At 46.7% G+C, this 22,462-nt stretch overlaps 1 protein-coding gene across 1 annotated transcript; it reads right to left on the bottom strand.

Moving 5' to 3' along the window:
- Window positions 1-1,836: 1,836 nt before the first annotated feature.
- LOC309794760 (zinc finger protein 541-like) lies at window positions 1,837-20,732 on the bottom strand. The gene is made up of 5 exons (XM_082606650.1): window positions 20,084-20,732; window positions 4,180-4,238; window positions 3,867-3,972; window positions 3,488-3,592; window positions 1,837-2,606 (listed from the first exon to the last, which is right to left on the bottom strand). Exons 1-5 carry the CDS (start codon window positions 20,687-20,689, stop codon window positions 2,274-2,276), a joined length of 1,209 nt encoding a protein of 402 aa, XP_082462776.1. The 5' UTR covers window positions 20,690-20,732; the 3' UTR covers window positions 1,837-2,273.
- Between the last annotated feature and the right edge of the window lie 1,730 nt (window positions 20,733-22,462).

Genomic DNA, 22,462 nt, shown 5'->3' with positions numbered 1-22,462 from the left:
TGGGTTCGATCCCTGGTGGGGCAACTAAGATCCTGCAAACCACACAGCACAGCCAAACAAATAAAAAAAAATTAAATAAATTCAATTGAAAAAGAAACAAAGTATGTTCTCTGACCACAAGAGAATTAGATTACAAATCAATAAAAGGCAGCAATTTGGAAAATTCACAAATATGTGAAAATCAAGCAACACACTCTTTAATACTCAGTGTATTAAACAAGAAGTGGAATGATAAATTACAAAACACTTTAGCTGAATGAATATAAAAACACAACATACTAAAACTTACAAAATGTAGCTAAAGCAATGTTCAGAAGGAAATCTAGAGCTGTAAAATGCCTGTATTAAAAAAGAAGAAAAATCTCAAATCATTTATGGTCAACTGATTTTCCACAAAGGTACCAAGGCAGGGCTTCCCTGGTGGCGCAGTGGTTGAGAGTCTGCCTGGCGATGCAGGGGACATGGGTTTGTGCCCCGGTCTGGGAAGATCCCACGTGCCGCGGAGCAGCTGGGTCCGTGAGCCATGGCCACTGAGCCTGCGCGTCCGGAGCCTGTGCCCCACAAAGGGAGAGGCCACAACAGTGAGAGGCCCGTGTACCGCAAAAGAAAACAAAACAAAACAAAGTACCAAGACTATTCAATGAGAAAAGAACGGTATTTTCAAGTGCTGGAAGAACTGATACATACATGCAAAAGAATAAATTTGGACTCCTACCTCATACAGTATATAAAAGTTCACTAAAGATTGATCGCAGGCCTAAGAATAAGTTGGACTTCATCAAAATTAAAAACTTGTGTACCGCAAACCATATCATAAATAAAATGAAAGGACAACCCACAAAATTGGAGAGAATTTGCAAATCATATATCTGATAAGGGGCTTGCATCCAGACTATATAAGGAACTGAGACAACTCAATGATAAAAAGATAAGAATTCAATTTAAAAAATGGGCAAAGGATCTGAACAGACATTTCTCCCGAGAAGATATACAAATGGATAATAAGCACGTGGAAAGATGCTCAACATCGTTAGTCATCAGGGAAATGTAAATCAAAACCACAATGAGGGGGCTTCCCTGGTGGCGCAGTGGTTGAGAGTCCGCCTGCCGATGCAGGGGACGCAGGTTCGTGCCCCGGTCCGGGAGGATCCCGCTTGCTGCGGTGCGGCTGGGCCCGAGAGCCATGGTCGCTGAGCCTGCGCATCCGGAGCCTGTGCTCCACAACGGGCGAGGCCACAAACACTGAGAGGCCCACGTACCGCAAAACAAACAAACAAACAAATAAACAAACACCCCACAACGAGCTACCACTTTACACCCACTAGGATGGTTATAATGAAAAAGACAGATAAGAAGTGTTTAGCAAGGATGTGGAGAAACTGGAACTTTCATACAATGCTGGTGGAAATTTAAAATGACCCGGCCATTTTGGAAAACAGTCCGGCAGTTCCTTAAACGGTTAGACATAGTTACCCTTTGACCCAGCAATTCCACTCTGAGCTGTATACCCAAGAGAAATGAGGACTTATGTCCAAAAACAACTTATACATAAATGTTCTTAACACCACTATTTGCAATAGCCAAAGGACGAAAACAACCCAAATGCCCCTCAACTGATGAATGGATAAATAAAATGTTGTCTCTCCAGAGAATGGAATATCATTCACCCATAAAAAGAAATGAAGCACTGAGGCATAGTACAACATGGATGAACCTTGACAACATTATTCTAAGTGAACAAACTAGACACAGAATGTCACATATTGTATGACCCCAAGTATATGAAATGTCCAGAATAGGGAGACCCATAGAAAAAGTAGGTTGGTAGACTGGTGGTTGCCCAGGGCAGAGGAGCTGGGGGCTACAGGGCCTGTGTGTCACCGCTCGTGGATATAATCTTCTGGGGTGATGAAAATGCTCTAGAATTAGATTGTGGGATGGGTGTACAATCCTAAGAATACACTAAAAAATCACTGTACACTTTAAATGGGTGATTCATATGGCATGTGAATTATACCTCAATAAAGCTGTTTAAACAATTACTCGAAAGGGCAGGCAGAATGGTGGTTAGGCTAAATTGCGTCTATTTTCTTTCTGGCTACAAAGTTATAAGCACCTAGAAGGCTGCTGGTCCCAGATGGTCCTGGGATAGTTCTGAACAGCAACAGGACCCCCAGACCAGACCCAAGCGTAGGCCAGAGGGAATGGCTGGACCGAATTCTACAGGGGGCGGGGGTCTGGCCCCCCACAGGCCTATCATGGGGTGATCAAGCTCACTCACCAAGCATGGCGCTGATGAGCCTGTCGGGACGGGCCCGGGCAGATGTGGAACACAGAGTGTTGAAATACAGCCCAGAGCCCTCCCGGATGGGGCTGAGCATCGGGGGCGGCGTGTAGGCAGGGCACTGGGACAGTCCCTTCAGGAGACGGTCCACCAGGAACACGGGCGAGCACAGGCAGCTCTGGCGGCATCCTCCCGGGCCCGGCTCCCCAGACATGGAGGGCGGAGGAGGGATGAGCAGTGCCTTGGGCCGTGGGAGCTTCTTCCGCTTCCTGTGTTGGCTGCTCTCCTTGCTGTCTCTCTCTTCCCCGTCCTTCTCCTGTCCCTGGAGAAGAAGAGACTTCAGAACCATAGGGGTCACCTGAGGCCACCGGCCCCACAGCTCAGTCCTCAAGATGGCCTGAGAGTGGGAAAGGGTACTGACCAGCCAGACGCACACCCAGCATGGCCGTGCAAAGAGTCCTCAGCACAGGAAGCCGGGCAGGGCCACCACGCCTGAGCCAGACTCCAGACCCTAAGCCGGGCGATGTTTGAGGCTGGGGCCTTCTCAGGCACCCACACCCCCCAAGGAGAGGCCCTCACTCAGACCATTTTGGAAACTCATGTCCGTTGTTAAAGTGACTGGCACTTAAAGAGTGGGGGCCATACGGATGCAACAGCATGACAAAAGGAAAACCTGTTGCCCTCAAAATGACAGCAGCTCCTGGGAGACAAACAGTGGGCTCCATGCACCCCGTACCCGAGTCCAGCATGAACGTCTCCAGGTGGGGTCTTCCAGCACAGGCTGAAGAGACGACGGCTTGACCTTGCTACACTCGCTCTTACCTCCACGCAATCTCCCCTCCTCTCTGCCCATCTTACCCCTCCTCACCCTCCAGCTCTCAGCTGCAACACCCCCTTCCTCAGGCAGGGTCTCTGGTGCCCTCGGGGCTCCTACAGCTCCCTCTCCCAGCCCAGCCCGTTCTGGGTCGTCAGTGTCCGGGGATGGGTCTATCTACTCCGCTGGGCTGGGAGCCCCAGGAGACGGGGGCAGGCCTGTTGTGGTCGCTGCAGTGTCCCCAGCCCTGCCCAGACACAAAAGAAGTTCACTGGAGGTTGAATGGATGAATGAACACGCAAATCAAGCTCTTATGGAGTCAGGATTTGGGGGCTTTTCTCACAGCTCCCACTGTCAGCTGGAAAGCAGCTGGAAGGAAGTGCACCCACCTTGCTCCCCGGGGGATGGTTCGCTGGAGCCACAGGCACTGACACAGGGACCACCAAAGGGGCGGCGGTCATGTTGTCCAAGGACTTCCTGGCTCTCGGGGAACTCTGCCTGTCCCCCTCCGGCCTCAGCACCTGTCTTTGTGGCTTGCAAAACTCCATGCCACACACCTACACACAGAGAAGAGCCAGCCCTTTAAGAGACACAGTACGTAGGGAGAAAGGGGCCTCTCCAGAGCAGCACAGCCCTGACTCCCGGCCCCCAGCCAGGCTCCCCGCAGGAGGACGGCTCCATCCTGAGATGAATGGCAGCTTCGAGCCCCTTCACCTGCGGCTCCTGCTTCCCTCGAGGTGACGGCCACTGGTCGCTGTGAAAACACACGTGGCTGCTCAGCCCTCTCTCTGTATATAACATCTGGCTGCAATTCTTGCAGACGTAAGTGCTCCTTGGCTCTGCCCAGTCTGTGGGACCACCATTGTGCTGGTTACTGTGGGGAAGAAAGGGAGAATGGGACTCTGTCCCCAAACACTGATCCTCTGACAGCTTTGGACGAACCCTAAAGAAATGGAGATGATGCCCCCGATTCCCCGTGGCCTGGTGCTCACCCCTTCAGGAGTGAAGCATCCAGAGCTCGCTCACCCAGGCCCAGCACATCAAAGCCACCAGAGGATTCCCGAGGGGCTTCGGAACTTACCAGCCACACGCCATGTTCTCCTCCTTCATCGGGTGGGGGACCCGGTAGATATTTCCACCCTGAAGACGAAAATACATCTGAGCCAACATATCAGAAATGAGATGCAAGAGTGAAAACTATAAGACTTGGAAGAAAACACAGGTATAATTCTTGGTGACCCGGGAGTAAGCAGTGGTTTCTTGGATGACTCCAAAACCAAACAAAAGACAGACATGTTGGACTTCATCAAAACTTACAACTTCTGACGGATACACCAGAAATACAGCTACACGTGGAACAACTCCTACAGAACACCTACTGAACGCTGGCAGAAGATCCCAGACCTCCCAAAAGGCAAGAAACTCCCCACATACCTGGGTAGGGCAAAGCGGAGAGATTCCCGCACAGAGGATCGGTGCCGAGCGGCACTCTCCAGCCCGAGAGGCTTGTCTGCTCGCCCGCTGGGGCGGGCGGCGCTGGAAGCTGAGGCTCGGGCTTCGGGCAGAGCGCAGGGAGAGGACTGGGGCTGGCGGCGAGAACTCAGCCTGAAGGGGGCTAATGTGCCACAGCTAGCCGAGAGGGAGTCCGGGAAAACTCTGGAGCTGCCGAAGAGGCAAGAGACTTTTTCTTCCCTCTTGGTTTCCTGGTGCGCGAGGGGAGGGGATTAAGAGCGCTGCTTAAAGGAGCTCCACAGACGGCTGAAAGCGCGGAGCCCAGTGACGGGCGTGGGACGCTGGGGCCGCTGCTGCCGCCGCCAAGAGGCCTGTGTGCGAGCGCAGGTCACTGTCCACACCGCCCTTCCGGGAGCCTGTGCAGCCCGCCACTACCGGGGTCCCGGGATCCAGGGGCGGCTTCCCTGGGAGACCGCACGGCACGCCTCGGGCTGGTGCAACGTCACGCCGGCCTCTGCCGCTGCAGGCTCGCCCCGCACTCCGTGCCCCTCCCTCCCGCCCGGCCTGAGTGAGCCACAGTCCCCGAGGAGGCTGCTCCTTTAACCCTGTCCTGTCTGAGCGAAGAACAGACGCCCTCCGGCGACCTACACGCAGAGGCGGGGCCAAATCCAAAGCTGAGACCCAGGAGCTGTGAGAACAAAGAAGAGAAAGGGAAACCTCTCCCAGCAGCCTCAGAAGCAGCAGATTAAAGCTCCACAATCAACTTGATGTACCCTGCATCTGTGGAATACATGAATAGACAACAAATCATCCCAGATTGAGGAGCCAGGAGTCACTGCTGTGCCTCTGAGGTGGGAGAGCCAACTTCAGGACACTGGTCCACAAGAGACCTCCCAGCTCCACATAATATCAAACGGCGAAAATCTTCCAGAGATCTCTCTCCATCTCAACACCAGCACCCAGCTTCACTCAACGACCAGCAAGCTACAGTGCTGGACACCCTATGCCAAACAACTAGCAACACAGGAACACAACGCCACCCATTAGCAGAGAGGTGGCCTAAAATCATAAAACGTCCGCAGACACCCCAAAACACACCACCAGACCTGGACCTGCCCACCAGAAAGACAAGATCCAGCCTCATCCACCAGAACACAGGCACTAGTCCCCTCCACCAGGAAGCCTACACAACCCATTAAACCAACCTTAGCCACTGGGGACAGACACCAAAAACAACGGGAACTACAAACCTGCAGCCTGCAAAAAGGAGACCCCAAACACAGTAACATAAGCAAAATGAGAAGACAGAAAAACACACAGCAGGAGAAGGAGCAACATAAAAACCCACCAGACCTAACAAATGAAGAGGTAATAGGCAGTCTACCTGAAAAAGAATTCACAATAATGATGGTAAAGATGATCCAAGATTCTATTTCCAAGATCCAAAATCTTGGAAATAGAATAGACAAAATGCAAGAAACAGTTAACAAGGACCTAGAAGAACTAAAGATGAATCAAGCATCGATTAAAAACACAATAAGTGAAATGAAAAATACTCTAGATGGGATCAATAGCAGAATAACTGAGGCAGAAGAACGGATAAGTGAGGTGGAAGATAAAATAGTAGAAATAACTGCTGCAGAGCAAAATACAGAAAAAAGAATGAAAAGAACAGAGGACAGTCTCAGAGACCTCTGGGACAACATTAAACGCACCAACATTCGAATTATAGGGGTTCCAGAAGAAGAAGAGAAAAAGAAAGGGACTGAGAAAATATTTGAAGAGATTCTAGTTGAAAACTTCCCTAATACGGGAAAGGAAATAGTTAATCAAGTCCAGGAGGCACAGAGAGTCCCATACAGAATAAATCCAAGGAGAAATACGCCAAGACACATATTAATCAAACTGTCAAAAATTAAACACAAAGAAATCATATGAAAAGCAGCAAGGCAAAAACAACAAATAACACACAAGGGAATCCCCATCAGGATAACAGCTGATCTCTCAGCAGAAACTCTACAAGCCAGAAGGGAGTGGCAGGACATAATTAAAGTGATGAAGGAGAAAAACCTGCAACCAAGATTACCCTACCCAGCAAGGATCTCATTCAGATTGGATGGAGAAATTAAAACGGTTACAGACAAGCAAAAGCTGAGAGAGTTCAGCACCACCAAACCAGCTTTACAACAAATGCTAAAGGAACTTCTCTAGGCAAGAAACACAACAGAAGGAAAAGACCTACAATAACGAACCCAAAACAATTAAGAAAATGGGAATAGGAACATACATATCGATAATTACCTTAAATGTAAATGGACTAAATGCTCCCACCAAAAGACACAGATTGGCTGAATGGATACAAAAACAAGACCCATATATATGCTGTCTACAAGAGACCCACTTCAGACCTAGAGACACATACAGACTGAAAGTAAGGGGATGGAAAAAGATATTCCATGCAAATGGAAACCAAAGGAAAGCTGGAGTAGCAATTCTCATATCAGACAAAATAGACTTTAAAATAAAGACTACTACAAGAGACAAAGAAGGACACTACATAATGATCAAGGGATCGATCCAAGAAGAAGATATAACAATTGTAAATATTTATGCACCCAACATAGGAGCACTTCAATACATAAGGCAAATACTAACAGCCATAAAAGGAGACATCGACAGTAACACACTCATAGTAGGGGACTTTAACACCCCACTTTCACCAATGGACAGATCATCCAAAATGAAAATAAATAAGGAAACACAAGCTTTAAATGATACATTAAACAAGATGGACTTAATTGATATTTATAGCACATTCCATCCAAAAACAACAGAATACACATTTTCCTCAAGTGCTCATGGAACATTCTCCAGGATAGATCATATCTTGGGTCACAAATCAAGCCTTGGTACATTTAAGAAAATTGAAATTGTATCAAGTATCTTTTCCGACCACAATGCTATGAGACTAGATGTCAATCACAGGAAAAGAGCTGTAAAAAATACAAACACATGGAGGCTAAACAATACACTACTTAATAACGAAGTGATCACTGAAGAAATCAAAGAGGAAATTTAAAAATACCTAGAAACAAATGACAATGGAGACACGACGACCCAAAACCTATGGGATGCAGCAAAAGCAGTTCTAAGAGGGAAGTTTATAGCAATACAATCCCACCTTAAGAAACAGGAAACATCTCGAATAAACAACCTAACCTTGCACCTAAAGCAATTAGAGAAAGAAGAACAAAAACATCCCAAAGTTAGCAGAAGGAGAGAAATCATAGAAATCAGATCAGAAATAACTGAAAAAGAAATGAAGGAAACGATAGCAAAGATCAATAAAACTAAAAGCTGGTTCTTTGAGAAGGTAAACAAAATTGATAAACCATTAGCCAGACTCATCAAGAAAAAAAGGGAGAAGACTCAAATCAATAGAATTAGAAATGAAAAAGGAGAAGTAACAACTGACACTGCAGAAATACAAAAGATCATGAGAGATGACTATAAGCAACTCTATGCCAATAAAATGGACAACCTGGAAGAAATGGACAAACTCTTAGAAATGCACAACCTGCCAAGACTGAATCAGGAAGAAATAGAAAATATGAACAGACCAATCACAAGCACTGAAATTGAAACTGTGATAAAAAATCTTCCAACAAACAAAAAAGCCCAGGACCAGATGGCTTCACAGGCGAATTCTATCAAGCATTTAGAGAAGAGCTAACACCTATCCTTCTCAAACTCTTCCAAAATAGAGCAGAGGGAGGAACACTCCCAAACTCATTCTACGAGGCCACCATCACCTTGATACCAAAACCAGACAAGGATGTCACAAAGAAAGAAAACTACAGGCCAATATCACTGATGAACATAGATGCAAAAATCCTCAACAAAATACTAGCAAACAGAATCCAACAGCACATTAAAAGGATCATACACCATGATCAAGTGGGGTTTATTCCAGGAATGCAAGGATTCTTCAATATACGCAAATCAATCAACGTGATACACCATATTAACAAATTGAAGGAGAAAAACCATACGATCATCTCAATAGGTGCAGAGAAAGCTTTCGACAAAATTCAACACCCATTTAGGATAAAAACCCTGCAGAAAGTAGGCATAGAGGGAACTTTCCTCAACATAATAAAGGCCATATATGACAAACCCACAGCCAGCATCGTCCTCAATGGTGAAAAACTGAAACCATTTCCACTAAGATCAGGAACAAGACAAGGTTGCCCACTCTCACCACTCTTAGTCAACATAGTTTTGGAAGGTTTAGCCACAGCAATCAGAGAAGAAAAGGAAATAAAAGGAATCCAAATCGGAAAAGAAGAAGTAAAGCTGTCACTGTTTGCAGATGACATGATACTATACATAGAGAATCCTAAAGATGCTACCAGAAAACTACTAGAGCTCATCAATGAAGTTGGTAAAGTTGCAGGATACAAAATTAATGCACAGAAATCTCTGGCATTCCTATATACTAATGATGAAAAATCTGAAAGTGAAATCAAGGAAACACTCCCATTTACCATCGCAACAAAAAGAATAAAATATCTAGGAATAAACCTACCTAAGGAGACAAAAGACCTGTATGCAGAAAATTATAAGACACTGATGAAAGAAATTAAAGATGATACAAATAGATGGAGAGATGTACCATGTTCTTGGATTGGAAGAATCGACATTGTGAAAATGACTCTACTACCCAAAGCAATCTACAGATTCAATGCAATCCCTATCAAACTACCACTGGCATTTTTCACAGAACTAGAACAAAAAATTTCACAATTTGTATGGAAACACAAAAGACCCCGAATAGCCAAAGCAATCTTGAGAACGAAAAATGGAGCTGGAGGACTCAGGCTCCCTGACTTCAGACTATACTACAAAGCTACAGTAATCAAGACAGTATGGTACTGGCACAAAAACAGAAGGATAGATCAATGGGACAGGATAGAAAGCCCAGAGATAAACCCACGGACATATGGTCACCTTATCTTTGATAAAGGAGCCAGGAATGTACAGTGGAGAAAGGACAGTCTCTTCAATAAGTGGTGCTGGGAAAACTGGACAGGGACATGTAAAAGTATGAGATTAGATCACTCCCTAACACCATACACAAAAATAAGCTCAAAATGGATTAAAGACCTAAATGTAAGGCCAGACACTATCAAACTCTTAGAGGAAAACATAGGCAGAACACTCTATGACATAAATCACAGCAAGATCCTTTTTGACCCACCTCCTAGAGAAATGGAAATAAAGACAAAAATAAACACATGGGACCTAATGAAACTTCAAAGCTTTGGCACAGCAAAGGAAACCATAAACAAGACCAACAGACAACCCTCAGAATGGGAGAAAATATTTGCAAATGAAGCAACTGACAAAGGATTAATCTCCACAATTTATAAGCAGCTCATGCAGCTCAATAACAAAAAAACAAACAACCCAATCCAAAAATGGGCAGAAGACCTAAATAGACATTTCTCCACAGAAGATATACAGACTGCCAACAAACACATGAAAGGATGCTCAACATCTTTACTCATTAGAGAAATGCAAATCAAAACTACAATGAGATATCATCTCACACCAGTCAGAATGGCCATCATCAAAACATCTAGAAACAATAAATGCTGGAGAGGGTGTGGAAAAAAGGGAACACTCTTGCACTGCTGGTGGGAATGTGAATTGGTACAGCCACTATGGAGAACGGTATGGAGGTTCCTTAAAAAACTACAAATAGAACTACCATATGACCCAGCAATCCCACTACTGGGCATATACCCTGAGAAAACCATAATTCAAAAAGAGACATGTACCAAAATGTTCATAGCAGCCCTATTTACAATAGCCCGGAGATGGAAACAACCTAAGTGTCCATCATCGGATGAATGGGTAAAGAAGATGTGGCACATATATACAATGGAATATTACTCAGCCATAAAAAGAAATGAAATTGAGCTATTTGTAATGAGGTGGATGGACCTAGAGTCTGTCATACAGAGTGAAGTAAGTCAGAAAGAGAAAGACAAATACTGTATGCTGACACATATATATGGAATTTAAGAAAAAAAATGTCATGAAGAACATAGGGGTAAGACAGGAATAAAGACACAGACCTACCAGAGAATGGACTTGAGGATATGGGGAGGGGGAAGGGTAAGCTGTGACAAAGTGAAAGAGCGGCATGGACATATATACACTACCAAACGTAAGGTAGATAGCTAGTGGGAAGCAGCCGCATAGCACAGGGAGATCAGCTCGGTGCTTTGTGACCGCCTGGAGGGGTGGGATAGGGAGGGTGGGAGGGAGACGCAAAAGGGAGGGGATATGGGAACATATGTATATGTATAGCTGATTAAATCTGTTATAAAGAAAAAAAATACTATACTTTATAGATGTACAGTTTCTTGTATGCTAGTTATATCTCAATAAAGCTGTTAAAATATCTGCATAAAAAAGAGATTGCATGGAAGGGGGATAAGACTTCTGAAAAAGTAGAGTAAGGAACTCGGCAAAACAACACATTTACGGATAAAAATCATTAAAAAAAAATAAAAGAACAGTAAGCCAAAGTCTCTGCAAGTTGTCCTAAAGGCATACAGCATTTTAAGAAATACTCATTCAAGAAAATCCACTAAATCTTGGGAAGAACAGTGAGAGTCTGTGGCACTGGAGCCATGGCCCACTCCCTTACCCACCTAGCCCCCAGCTCTTTGTAATGGAAGCTCTACCCAGGTAGGTGCAGCCAAGGAGATGGGGGCTTCTTCTTCCCCTGGCTCCCATGCTTAAAGAATTAAAGTAAGATAAAATAAAAATTTCTCATCAAAGAGAAAATGCTATCAAGAGATGGAAATTATTTTTTTAAAAAGAAACAAATGTGGACTTCCCTGGGGGTCCAGTGGTTAAGACTCCGCGCCTCCACTGCAGGGGGCATGGGTTTGATCCCTAGTCGAGGAACTAAGATCCTGCATGCTGTGTGATGTAGTCAAAAAAGAAAAAAAAAGAAGAACCAAATGGAAATAATTCAGGGGTTAAAAAAGTACAATAACCAAAATAAGGCTCAACAGTACATCTGAGCTGGCAGAAGAAACGATCAGCAAACCTGAAGATAGAACAATGGAGACTATGAAATCTGAAGAACAGAGAGAAAAACAATGTAGGAAAGTGAAGAGAGCCTCAGAGAAATGTGAGATGTCATTACATGCAACAATATATATGTAGTGGGAGTACCAGAAAGAGGGGAGAAAGGGACAGAATATTTAAAGTATTAATGGCTGAAAATTTCCCAAAGTTGATGAAAAACAATATGTATATCCAGCAAACTCTATAAACTCCAAGAAAGATGAACACAAAGAGATCTACATCCAGACATAACATAGGCAAAATCTGGAAAGCAAAAATAAAGATAAGATCTTGAAAGCAAAAAGGGAAAAACAATTTGTTACATACAAGGGCACTACAGTAAAATTAACAGCTAACTTCTTAACAGAAACGATGTAGGTTACAAGGCAATGGCATAATATATTCAAATTACTGAAAGTAAAAGAGTGTCAACCAAGTATCTTATATTCAGCAAATTATCTTGCAAAAATGAAGGTAAAATAAAGACATTCCCAGATAAATAAAAACTGAGAATACCTGTTGCTGGCAGACCTCTCTTACAAGAAATATTAAAGGTGAAATATTATTCAGCCCGCAAAATGGAACAAAGTACTGATACATAGTGCAACGTGGATGAAACGTAAAAACATCATGCTAACTAAAAGAAGGCATTCATAAAGGACCACATACTGTATGATTCCACTCATATGAAATATGCAGGATAGCCACATCGATAGAGACAAAGTAGATTAGTCGTTACCCATGGCTGGGGATGGGGAGGATGGAAAGGAGGGACTGCTAATAAGTACAGGGCTTCTTTTGGGGATGATGAAAATTTCTGAAAACTGATGGTAGTGATGGTTGCACAGCTCTGTGAATATACTAAAAACCATTGAATTCTATACTTTAAAGGGATGAATTGTATGGTATGTGAATTATACATGCCTAATAAAAATAAATAGTAAAGAAAGTCCTTCAGATTGAAAGCAAATGACATCAGATGGTAACTTGAATCCAAACCAAAAAAAAAAAAAAAAAGCGAAGCGCTAGTAAATATGGGTAACTATAAAAATCAGTATGATTACATATTTCTTTTCTTTTCTTAAGTGCCTTAAAAAATAACTGCATAAAACAATATGTATTGTGGGCCTCTAACATATAGAAATATAATATATGTGACAGTAACTGCACAAGGAGCACAGCTGCATTGGAGTAAAGGAATATCACCTCAGACAGTAACTCAAATCCACAAGAATAAATGAAGAGATCAGAAATGGTCAATAAGAAGGTTAATATAACAACCTCTATAAATCATGCTTGTTTTCCTTTATTCTCTCAGTGTTTTTACACGAAATAAAAGTATATAAAGCAAGAAACATGACCAGTAAGGTATTACTGGGTCTCTCACATATAATAGCAAAAGAGTTAGAAGGAAGAGAGCTAGATAGGAGCAGTGTTTCTATATTTCATTGTTAGTGAGTTATTACACATCCTAACAGATTCTGATAAGACATATATTTTAAGTCCTAGAGCAACCACTAAGAAATGACTAAGAAAAAGTGAAAAATTAACAGAATTAAAATGTTACACTAGAAAATACTCTCTTAATACAAAAGAAAGCAGGAAAGGAGGAACAGAGGGAGAAAAAGACATGTAACATATAGAAAATAGAAAGCAAAATGGCAGATGTAAATGCAACCATATCAATATAACAGTAAACAAGAATGGATTAAACAAACCAAGCCAAAAGGCAGAGTTTCTAAGACTGGATAAAAAAACACATGATCCAACTAATGGTGTCTAGAGGTAACATGCTTTATTTTCAAAGACACAAATAGGCTGAAAGTAAAAGAAGAGAAAAATATATACCAAGAAAACAACAACCAAAAAAGAGAATGGAATGACTATACTGATGTCAGGCACATTAGACTTTAAAACAAAAAAATATTACCAGAGATAATGATAAAATTATTGTAGTAATGACAAATGAAGTCACAATCACATCATAATGGTAAAAGGTCAAGCCGTGAGGAAGATGTGACAATTACAAACATATACACACCTAAAAACAGAACCCAAAAATACACCAAGCAACAAACGACAGAACTGAAGGATGAAATAAACCATTACAAAATAATAGTTGGAGATTTCAATACTTTCAACAGTGGATAGGGCAGCTAGGCAGAAGATCAACAAGGAAATTGAAACTAACTAGACAAAACAGACAAAATACAGCATTCCACCAAACATCAGTAGAATACATTCTTCTCAAATTCACATGGAACATTCTTCAAGACAGACCGGATTCTAGCCCATATAACATCCCTCAATAAATTTTAAATTTTAAAATAAATTTAAGGGAATTCCCTGGCGGTCCAGTCATTAGGACTCCACGCTTCCGCTGCAGGGGGCATGGGTTCGATCCCTGGTGGGGCAACTAAGATCCTGCAAACCACACAGCACAGCCAAACAAATAAAAAAAAATTTAATAAATTCAATTGAAAAAGAAACAAAGTATGTTCTCTGACCACAAGAGAACTAGATTACAAATCAATAAAAGGCAGCAATTTGGAAAATTCACAAATATGTGAAAATTAAGCAACACACTCTTTAATAGTCAGTGTGTTAAACAAGAAGTGGAATGATAAATTAGAAAATACTTTAGCTGAATGAATATAAAAACACAACATACTAAAACTTACAAAATGTAGCTAAAGCAATGTTCAGAAGGAAATCTAGAGCTGTAAAATGCCTGTATTAAAAAAGAAGAAAAATCTCAAATCATTTATGGTCAACTGATTTTCCACAAAGGTACCAAGACAGGGCTTCCCTGGTGGCGCAGTGGTTGAGAGTCTGCCTGGCGATGCAGGGGACATGGGTTTGTGCCCCGGTCTGGGAAGATCCCACGTGCCGTGGAGCAGCTGGGTCCGTGAGCCATGGCCACTGAGCCTGCGCGTCCGGAGCCTGTGCCCCGCAACGGGAGTGCCACAACAGTGAGAGGCCCGTGTACCGCAAAAGAAAACAAAACAAAACAAAGTACCAAGACTATTCAATGAGAAAAGAACAGTATTTTCAAGTGCTGGAAGAACTGATACATACATGCAAAAGAATAAATTTGGACTCCTACCTCATACAGTATATAAAAGTTCACTAAAGATTGATCGCAGGCCTAAGAATAAGTTGGACTTCATCAAAATTAAAAACTTGTGTACTGCAAACCATATCATAAATAAAATGAAAGGACAACCCACAAAATTGGAGAGAATTTGCAAATCATATATCTGATAAGGGGCTTGCATCCAGACTATATAAGGAACTGAGACAACTCAATGATAAAAAGATAAGAATTCAATTTAAAAAATGGGCAAAGGATCTGAGCAGACATTTCTCCCGAGAAGATATACAAATGGATAATAAGCACATGGAAAGATGCTCAACATCGTTAGCCATCAGGGAAATGTAAATCAAAACCACAATGAGGGGGCTTCCCTGGTGGCGCAGTGGTTGAGAGTCCGCCTGCCGATGCAGGGGACGCAGGTTCGTGCCCCGGTCCGGGAGGATCCCGCTTGCTGCGGTGCGGCTGGGCCCGAGAGCCATGGTCGCTGAGCCTGCGCATCCGGAGCCTGTGCTCCACAACGGGCGAGGCCACAAACACTGAGAGGCCCACGTACCGCAAAACAAACAAACAAACAAATAAACAAACACCCCACAACGAGCTACCACTTTACACCCACTAGGATGGTTATAATGAAAAAGACAGATAAGAAGTGTTTAGCAAGGATGTGGAGAAACTGGAACTTTCATACAATGCTGGTGGAAATTTAAAATGACCCGGCCATTTTGGAAAACAGTCCGGCAGTTCCTTAAACGGTTAGACATAGTTACCCTTTGACCCAGCAATTCCACTCTGAGCTGTATACCCAAGAGAAATGAGGACTTATGTCCAAAAACAACTTATACATAAATGTTCTTAACAGCACTATTTGCAATAGCCAAAGGACGAAAACAACCCAAATGCCCCTCAACTGATGAATGGATAAATAAAATGTTGTCTCTCCAGAGAATGGAATATCATTCATCCATAAAAAGAAATGAAGCACTGATGCATGGTACAACATGGATGAACCTTGACAACATTATTCTAAGTGAACAAACTAGACACAGAATGGCACATATTGTATGATCCCAAGTATATGAAATGTCCAGAATAGGGAGACCCATAGAAAAAGTAGGTTGGTAGACTGGTGGTTGCCCAGGGCAGAGGAGCTGGGGGCTACAGGGCCTGTGTGTCACCGCTCGTGGATATAATCTTCTGGGGTGATGAAAATGCTCTAGAACTAGATTGTGGGATGGGTGTACAATCCTAAGAATACACTAAAAAATCACTGTACACTTTAAATGGGTGATTCATATGGCATGTGAATTATACCTCAATAAAGCTGTTTAAACAATTACTCGAAAGGGCAGGCAGAATGGTGGTTAGGCTAAATTGCGTCTATTTTCTTTCTGGCTACAAAATTATAAGCACCTAGAAGGCTGCTGGTCCCAGATGGTCCTGGGATAGTTCTGAACAGCAACAGGACACCCAGACCAGACCCAAGCGTAGGCCAGAGGGAATGGCTGGACCGAATTCTACAGGGGGCGGGGGTCTGGCCCCCCACAGGCCTATCATGGGGTGATCAAGCTCACTCACCAAGCATGGCGCTGATGAGCCTGTCGGGACGGGCCCGGGCAGATGTGGAACACAGAGTGTTGAAATACAGCCCAGAGCCCTCCCGGATGGGGCTGAGCATCGGGGGCGGCGTGTAGGCAGGGCACTGGGACACTCCCTTCAGGAGACGGTCCACCAGGAACACGGGTGAGCACAGGCAGCTCTGGCGGCATCCTCCCGGGCCCGGCTCCCCAGACATGGAGGGCGGAGGAGGGATGAGCAGTGCCTTGGGCCGTGGGAGCTTCTTCCGCTTCCTGTGTTGGCTGCTCTCCTGTCTCTCTCTTCCCCGTCCTTCTCCTGTCCCTGGAGAAGAAGAGACTTCAGAACCACAGGGGTCACCTGAGGCCACCGGCCCCACAGCTCAGTCCTCAAGATGGCCTGAGAGTGGGAAAGGGTACTGACCAGCCAGACGCACACCCAGCATGGCCGTGCAAAGAGTCCTCAGCACAGGAAGCCGGGCAGGGCCACCACGCCTGAGCCAGACTCCAGACCCTAAGCCGGGCGATGTTTGAGGCTGGGGCCTTCTCAGGCACCCACACCCCGCAAGGAGAGGCCCTCACTCAGACCATTTTGGAAACTCATGTCCGTTGTTAAAGTGACTGGCACTTAAAGTGTGGGGGCCAGACGGATGCAACAGCATGACAAAAGGAAAACCTGTTGCCCTCAAAATGACAGCAGCTCCTGGGAGACAAACAGTGGGCTCCATGCACCCCGTACCCGAGTCCAGCATGGACTTCTCCAGGTGGGGTCTTCCAGCACAGGCTGAAGAGACGACGGCTTGAGCTTGCTACACTCGCTCTTACCTCCACGCAATCTCCCCTCCTCTCTGCCCATCTTACCCCTCCTCACCCTCCAGCTCTCAGCTGCAACACCCCCTTCCTCAGGCAGGGTCTCTGGTGCCCTCGGGGCTCCTACAGCTCCCTCTCCCAGCCCGGCCCGTTCTGGGTCGTCAGTGTCCGGGGATGGGTCTATCTACCCCGCTGGGCTGGGAGCCCCAGGAGACGGGGGCAGGCCTGTTGTGGTCGCTGCAGTGTCCCCAGCCCTGCCCAGCACAGGGCCAGGCACAAAAGAAGTTCACTGGAGGTTGAATGGATGAATGAACACGCAAATCAAGCTCTTATGGAGTCAGGATTTGGGGGCTTTTCTCACAGCTCCCACTGGCAGCTGGAAAGCAGCTGGAAGGAAGTGCACCCACCTTGCTCCCCGGGGGATGGTTCGCTGGAGCCACAGGCACCGACACAGGGACCACCAAAGGGGCGGCGGTCATGTTGTCCAAGGACTTCCTGGCTCTCGGGGAACTCTGCCTGTCCCCCTCCGGCCTCAGCACCTGTCTTCGTGGCTTGCAAAACTCCATGCCACACACCTACACACAGAGAAGAGCCAGCCCTTTAAGAGACACAGTACGTAGGGAGAAAGGGGCCTCTCCAGAGCAGCACAGCCCTGACTCCCGGCCCCCAGCCAGGCTCCCCGCAGGAGGACGGCTCCATCCTGAGATGAATGGCAGCTTCGAGCCCCTTCACCTGCGGCTCCTGCTTCCCTCGAGGTGACGGCCACTGGTCGCTGTGAAAACACATGTGGCTGCTCAGCCCTTTCTCGGTATAAAATATCTGGCTACAATTCTTGCAGACGTAAATGCTCCTTGGCTCTGCCCAGTCTGTGGGAACACCATTGTGCTGGTTACTGTGGGGAAGAAAGGGAGAATGGGACTCTGTCCCCAAACACTGATCCTCTGACAGATTTGGACGAACCCTAAAGAAATGGAGATGATGCCCCCGATTCTCTGTGACCTGGTGCTCGCCCCTTCAGCAGTGAAGCATCCAGAGCTCGCTCACCCAGGGCTAGCACAACAAAGCCACCAGAGGATTCCCGAGGGGCTTCGGAACTTACCAGCCACCCTCCACGTTCTCCTCCTTCATCCGGTGCGGGAGCCGGTAGATATTTCCGCCCTGAAGACGAAAATACATCTGAGCCAACATAAAAGAAATGAGATGCAAGAGTGAAAACTATAAGACTTGGAAGAAAACACAGGTATAATTCTTGGTGACCCTGGAGTAAGCAGTGGTTTCTCGGATGACTCCAAAACCAAACAAAAGACAAACGTATTGGAGTTCATCAAAACTTACAACTTCTGTGCTTCAAAGGACATCATCAAGAAGTGAAAGAACAGAATAAGAGAAAGAAGTTGCAAATCATGTATCTGATAAGGGACTGTATATTTCTGTATCTGTGATACATAATGAACTCTCACAGCTCAAAAATAAAATCACAACCCAATTTAAAAATGGGCAAAGACTCTGAAGAGACACTTATCCAAAGAGGATATACAAATGGCCAATAAACACATTAAAAGATGCTCAGGATTATTTGCCATCGGGGAAATGCAAATTAAACCATAATAAGATTATCATTTCCCACCCACTAAGGTGGCTGTAATCAAAAGAACCAACTGGACAATAACAAGTGTTGGTGAGGATGCAGAGAAACTGCAGGCCTCATACACTCTGGGTAGGGATATAAAACAGCACAGCTTTTTGGAAAAGTCTGGCACTTCCTCCAATAGAATTACCCTAGAGCCCAGCAATTCCGCTCCTAGGTATTTCCAAAGAGAAATGAAAACATATGTGTAAACAATAATCTGTACACAAATGTTCATAGCAGCGTTATCACAATGGCCAAGAAGTGAAAACAACCCACATATCTATCAGCTGATGAATGGATAAATAAAATACGGTGTATCCATACAATGAACAACTTACCAGCGATAAAAAGGACTGAAGTTCTGACCCATGCTACAGCACAGAGGAACTCTGAGAACATCACGTGAAGTGAAAGAAGCAAAAGACACAAAAGGCCACGCAGCATTATGATTCCAATCACATGAAGTGTCCAGAATAGGCAAATCCATGGAGACAGAAGGTAGATGCATGGTTACCAGGGGCTGGGAGGGATGGAGAGATTGTGGGTGACAACCAAGGGTGTCGGGTTTCTTTCTGCGGTGATGAAAGTGTTTTGGCAAAGAGTGGCAATGGGTGCACAACCTCGTAAACAAACTGGATGGTGCACTTCAAGATGGCGAATTAGATGGCACGTGAATATTAAAGCTGTGAAAAAAAAAAGAGGAGGAGGTAGCTGTGGTGCGACAGGAAGGATGCTGGACCTCGGAACATCACGAAGAGACGTGGCCGAGCTCTCTGCGACCAGGACCTCATGGGCACGATGTGGGAGGACCCAAGCTGCTCCACAAGGGCGGACCGGCGCCAGGCCTGCAGCAAGGGCCAAGTCGGACTTATGGACCTGTGATTCACAACCAGAATAGACACAGCATTTCACGTACAAATATCAAGGGCAAAGGAGCTCTGCCTTTACATTCTCTGAAGAAGTGAAGGAGGCAAATCCAAAAGGAAGCGAAAGGCAGAAAGAAAGCAAATAGAAAAAGGTTAGTGAAGAAACATGATGCAAAGTGTCTCTGACAACTCTAAAGCCTTGTTCTGTTTTGTGTGTGTGTGTTGCAGGGTGGAGGGTGATGGGAGGAACCATCACTTCTCTGGACCTTCATTCCCCCCTCTGTAAACAAACTGCATCTGAGGATTTGCTGAGGTTAAATACAGTGCCTGGACAAGTCAGAAACACGGACACAGGTAAGGACGAGACTCTGCCTCCCGCATGGTCAGCTCCCGTGAGAGGGCCCTGGTACCTGGATCCTGTTGAATATCGTCAGCTTGGACTTGGAGTCCCAGGGAGGATCCGCTGGAGGCCCGGCCGACGATGAGAATGAGGCCATGGCTACCTGGCTTGGAGAAGCCGCACAGCACATATCCATTTTCACCTTCTCCTTCCGGAAGCCTGAAAAGTGCTGGGCCCTGGAGTTGCCAGAGATGAGCCTGTATCCTCGGCCCTTGGAGCAGGCCGGGCCCTCTTCACCTTTTGTGGCCCTGGAAGCCATGCAATTCTCAGCCTGGGCCTGCTTCCCTGCGAGGTGGGCTCTGGATGGCTCCTCTCCTCCTAACTGGGTCTGACGCAGGGCCCCGGGGGAGAAGATGTCCCACGGGCCCAAGGTCCCTTTCGAGGATCTCAACTGCTTGGCCAGAGAGATGTCTGGCTTCCCAGGAGGGTCCAGGGACGACACTGTGAGGGCAGGTGGAGCAGCAGCCACTTTTGGTCTTCCCTTTGTGTCCTGGCTCACGCTGCTGGGGGAGGCTTCTGTGGGGAAAGCAGGTTTGGATTTTCTACTGCGGGTTAGGGATCCCTCTGGCTCAGGGTTCACGGGGCCAGCATGGAGAAAGTCAACAGTGGGCGCCATAGGCGGGGGCTAATGTGGCCACGGCCCCTGCAGTGACTTCAGGGCAATTTGCTTGCCGTCGGGTGTGGGAAGCTGGGAGGAGGCGGCGGCACCTGGGTGTGGGAGGAGATCCGCTGGGATTTGGTGATCATCTGGAACACCTGCATCTGCTCGTGGCTCACCAGAGACTCCTGAGACCTCAGGAACAGCTGCCGGAAGAGCGGAGTGGCATCGGACGGGAGGCCGCTGGACTTTGGGCTGCCCTGGGGGACAGGCTCACCAGGGTTCTGCCGCGAGGAGTCGCAGTCGAACTTGCGCCTCTTGGAAGCCCAGGCCTCCCCTGGTGCCTTCAGGAGCGTGAGAGGGAAGGGCGGCCTCCCCTGGTGCCTTCAGGAGCGTGAGAGGGAAGGGCGGCATGGCCTCCAGACAGGTGCCCCGGCTGGGTGAGGGCTCCCCCGCAGGGGAGTCGCTGCTGAGCCCGGGGCCAGGCTCGGAGGCCTCCCAGGACGACACTGCCGAGGGCTTGTGGACGACAAACATACTGTTTCCTTTGCTCTTAGGGCAGCCCGACAGGTTTCAGAGCCACTGGAAACTGTGGCTTGATGGCTGGGAACTGGCGGGGACAGTCTGGCTATGGAACAGAGGCAGGCAGGCGGGCAGGGGAGCGCCCTCGGGCCAGCTCTCCAGGGATGATGGGGGCTGGAGCAGGGGCAGCTCCGGCTCAGCTGGGTTGGGCCGCTGTTCTCCGCTGCCCACGAGTGGATGGCTGTGAACACGTCCGTGCCCGGCTCCTTCCGTGGGGGACGGGGCTCCTAGGGAACCTCAGTGCCCAGGGCTCCTGGGGCCGCCGGGGTGCTGGCTGGGCCCCAGAAGGAGGACCCTGACGAGGGCAGGGAGGAACAGGCCGTGTTCCTCCCTTCGCCGCTGTCTGAAGGCCCTCCCGGGGCTGGCCCGGGAGAAGGGATCTTCTGGCAGACGATGCTGCTCATGATACAGGACAGGAGGTCTCGGTTGGGCAAGAGGGAGCTGGGGAATGGGGTTTCCGGGGACACCAGGGACCACAGGCTCGCGGGTGCGGGCTGGCTTGCCACCTCGTGCGTATGGGGTGAGTTCCCGCAGGTCTCCTCCTCCGGGGGGGGGGGGCTCCTTGAGGATGCACAGGCCGTGCTGGACCTCGTAGTGCCAGTGCAGGGAGCGGTAGTCGCAGTAGCTCTTGCTGCAGCCCTGCTCAATGCACACAAAGGGCTTGGTCTTCTGGTGAGTGAGCGTGTGCCCAGTCCTGGAATCACATGAGGAGAAAGTTAGTGGGTGTCTTGGCGAGGGTCACTAACTGCAGGAACCCAGGTGTGTCCCCAGGGGGCAGTAGCATCGCAACTCAGAAACTGTGCTCAGACCCTATGAGGAAAGACCCCTGCTACGGCCAAAGCCCTCTGGAAGGGGGAGCTCTTGCCCTCACCCCTAAGCAAACCCCTAATCTGAGATTAAAAAAATCAGTGGGAGCCAAGTCAGAGTTCCCCAAAGTGGGTTCCTAAGGAACACCAGTCTCCAGAGTTGCTCCCTGAGGACTTGGGCTCAGCTGGCAAATAAGTTTGGGAAAAACACTCTTTACTTCTTGGAGGTTCCTAGGAGCAAACTGAAAAGCCACAGAGCAGATAAGGAGAGATCTGTTGAACTTTCCATGTCTCTCAAACTTATTTGCCCACAAAACCATTTTTTTAAATAGACCCGTTTAGCATCCCTGAGAACCAGAGAACCAGAGTTCTGAGAACGCACTTGAGGAAATGCTAACTTGGG

This window comes from Mesoplodon mirus, assembly GCF_964341445.2.
Source record: "Mesoplodon mirus genome assembly, chromosome: 19".
Taxonomy (NCBI): domain Eukaryota; kingdom Metazoa; phylum Chordata; class Mammalia; order Artiodactyla; family Ziphiidae; genus Mesoplodon; species Mesoplodon mirus.
Note: the sequence above shows the minus strand (reverse complement) of the source record. Positions and strands in the feature narration are given on the sequence as shown.

Coding starts and splice junctions, on each gene's coding strand:
- LOC309794760 (XM_082606650.1), bottom strand. CDS start 20,689: ATGGCGCCCACTGTTGACTTTCTCCATGCTGGCCCCGTGAACCCTGAG. Junction 3,593..3,866: donor AGAGAGGGCTGAGCAGCCAC/GTGTGTTTTCAC, acceptor GGGGACAGGCAG/AGTTCCCCGAGAGCCAGGAA. Junction 2,607..3,487: donor ACCATCCCCCGGGGAGCAAG/GTGGGTGCACTT, acceptor CTTCTTCTCCAG/GGACAGGAGAAGGACGGGGA.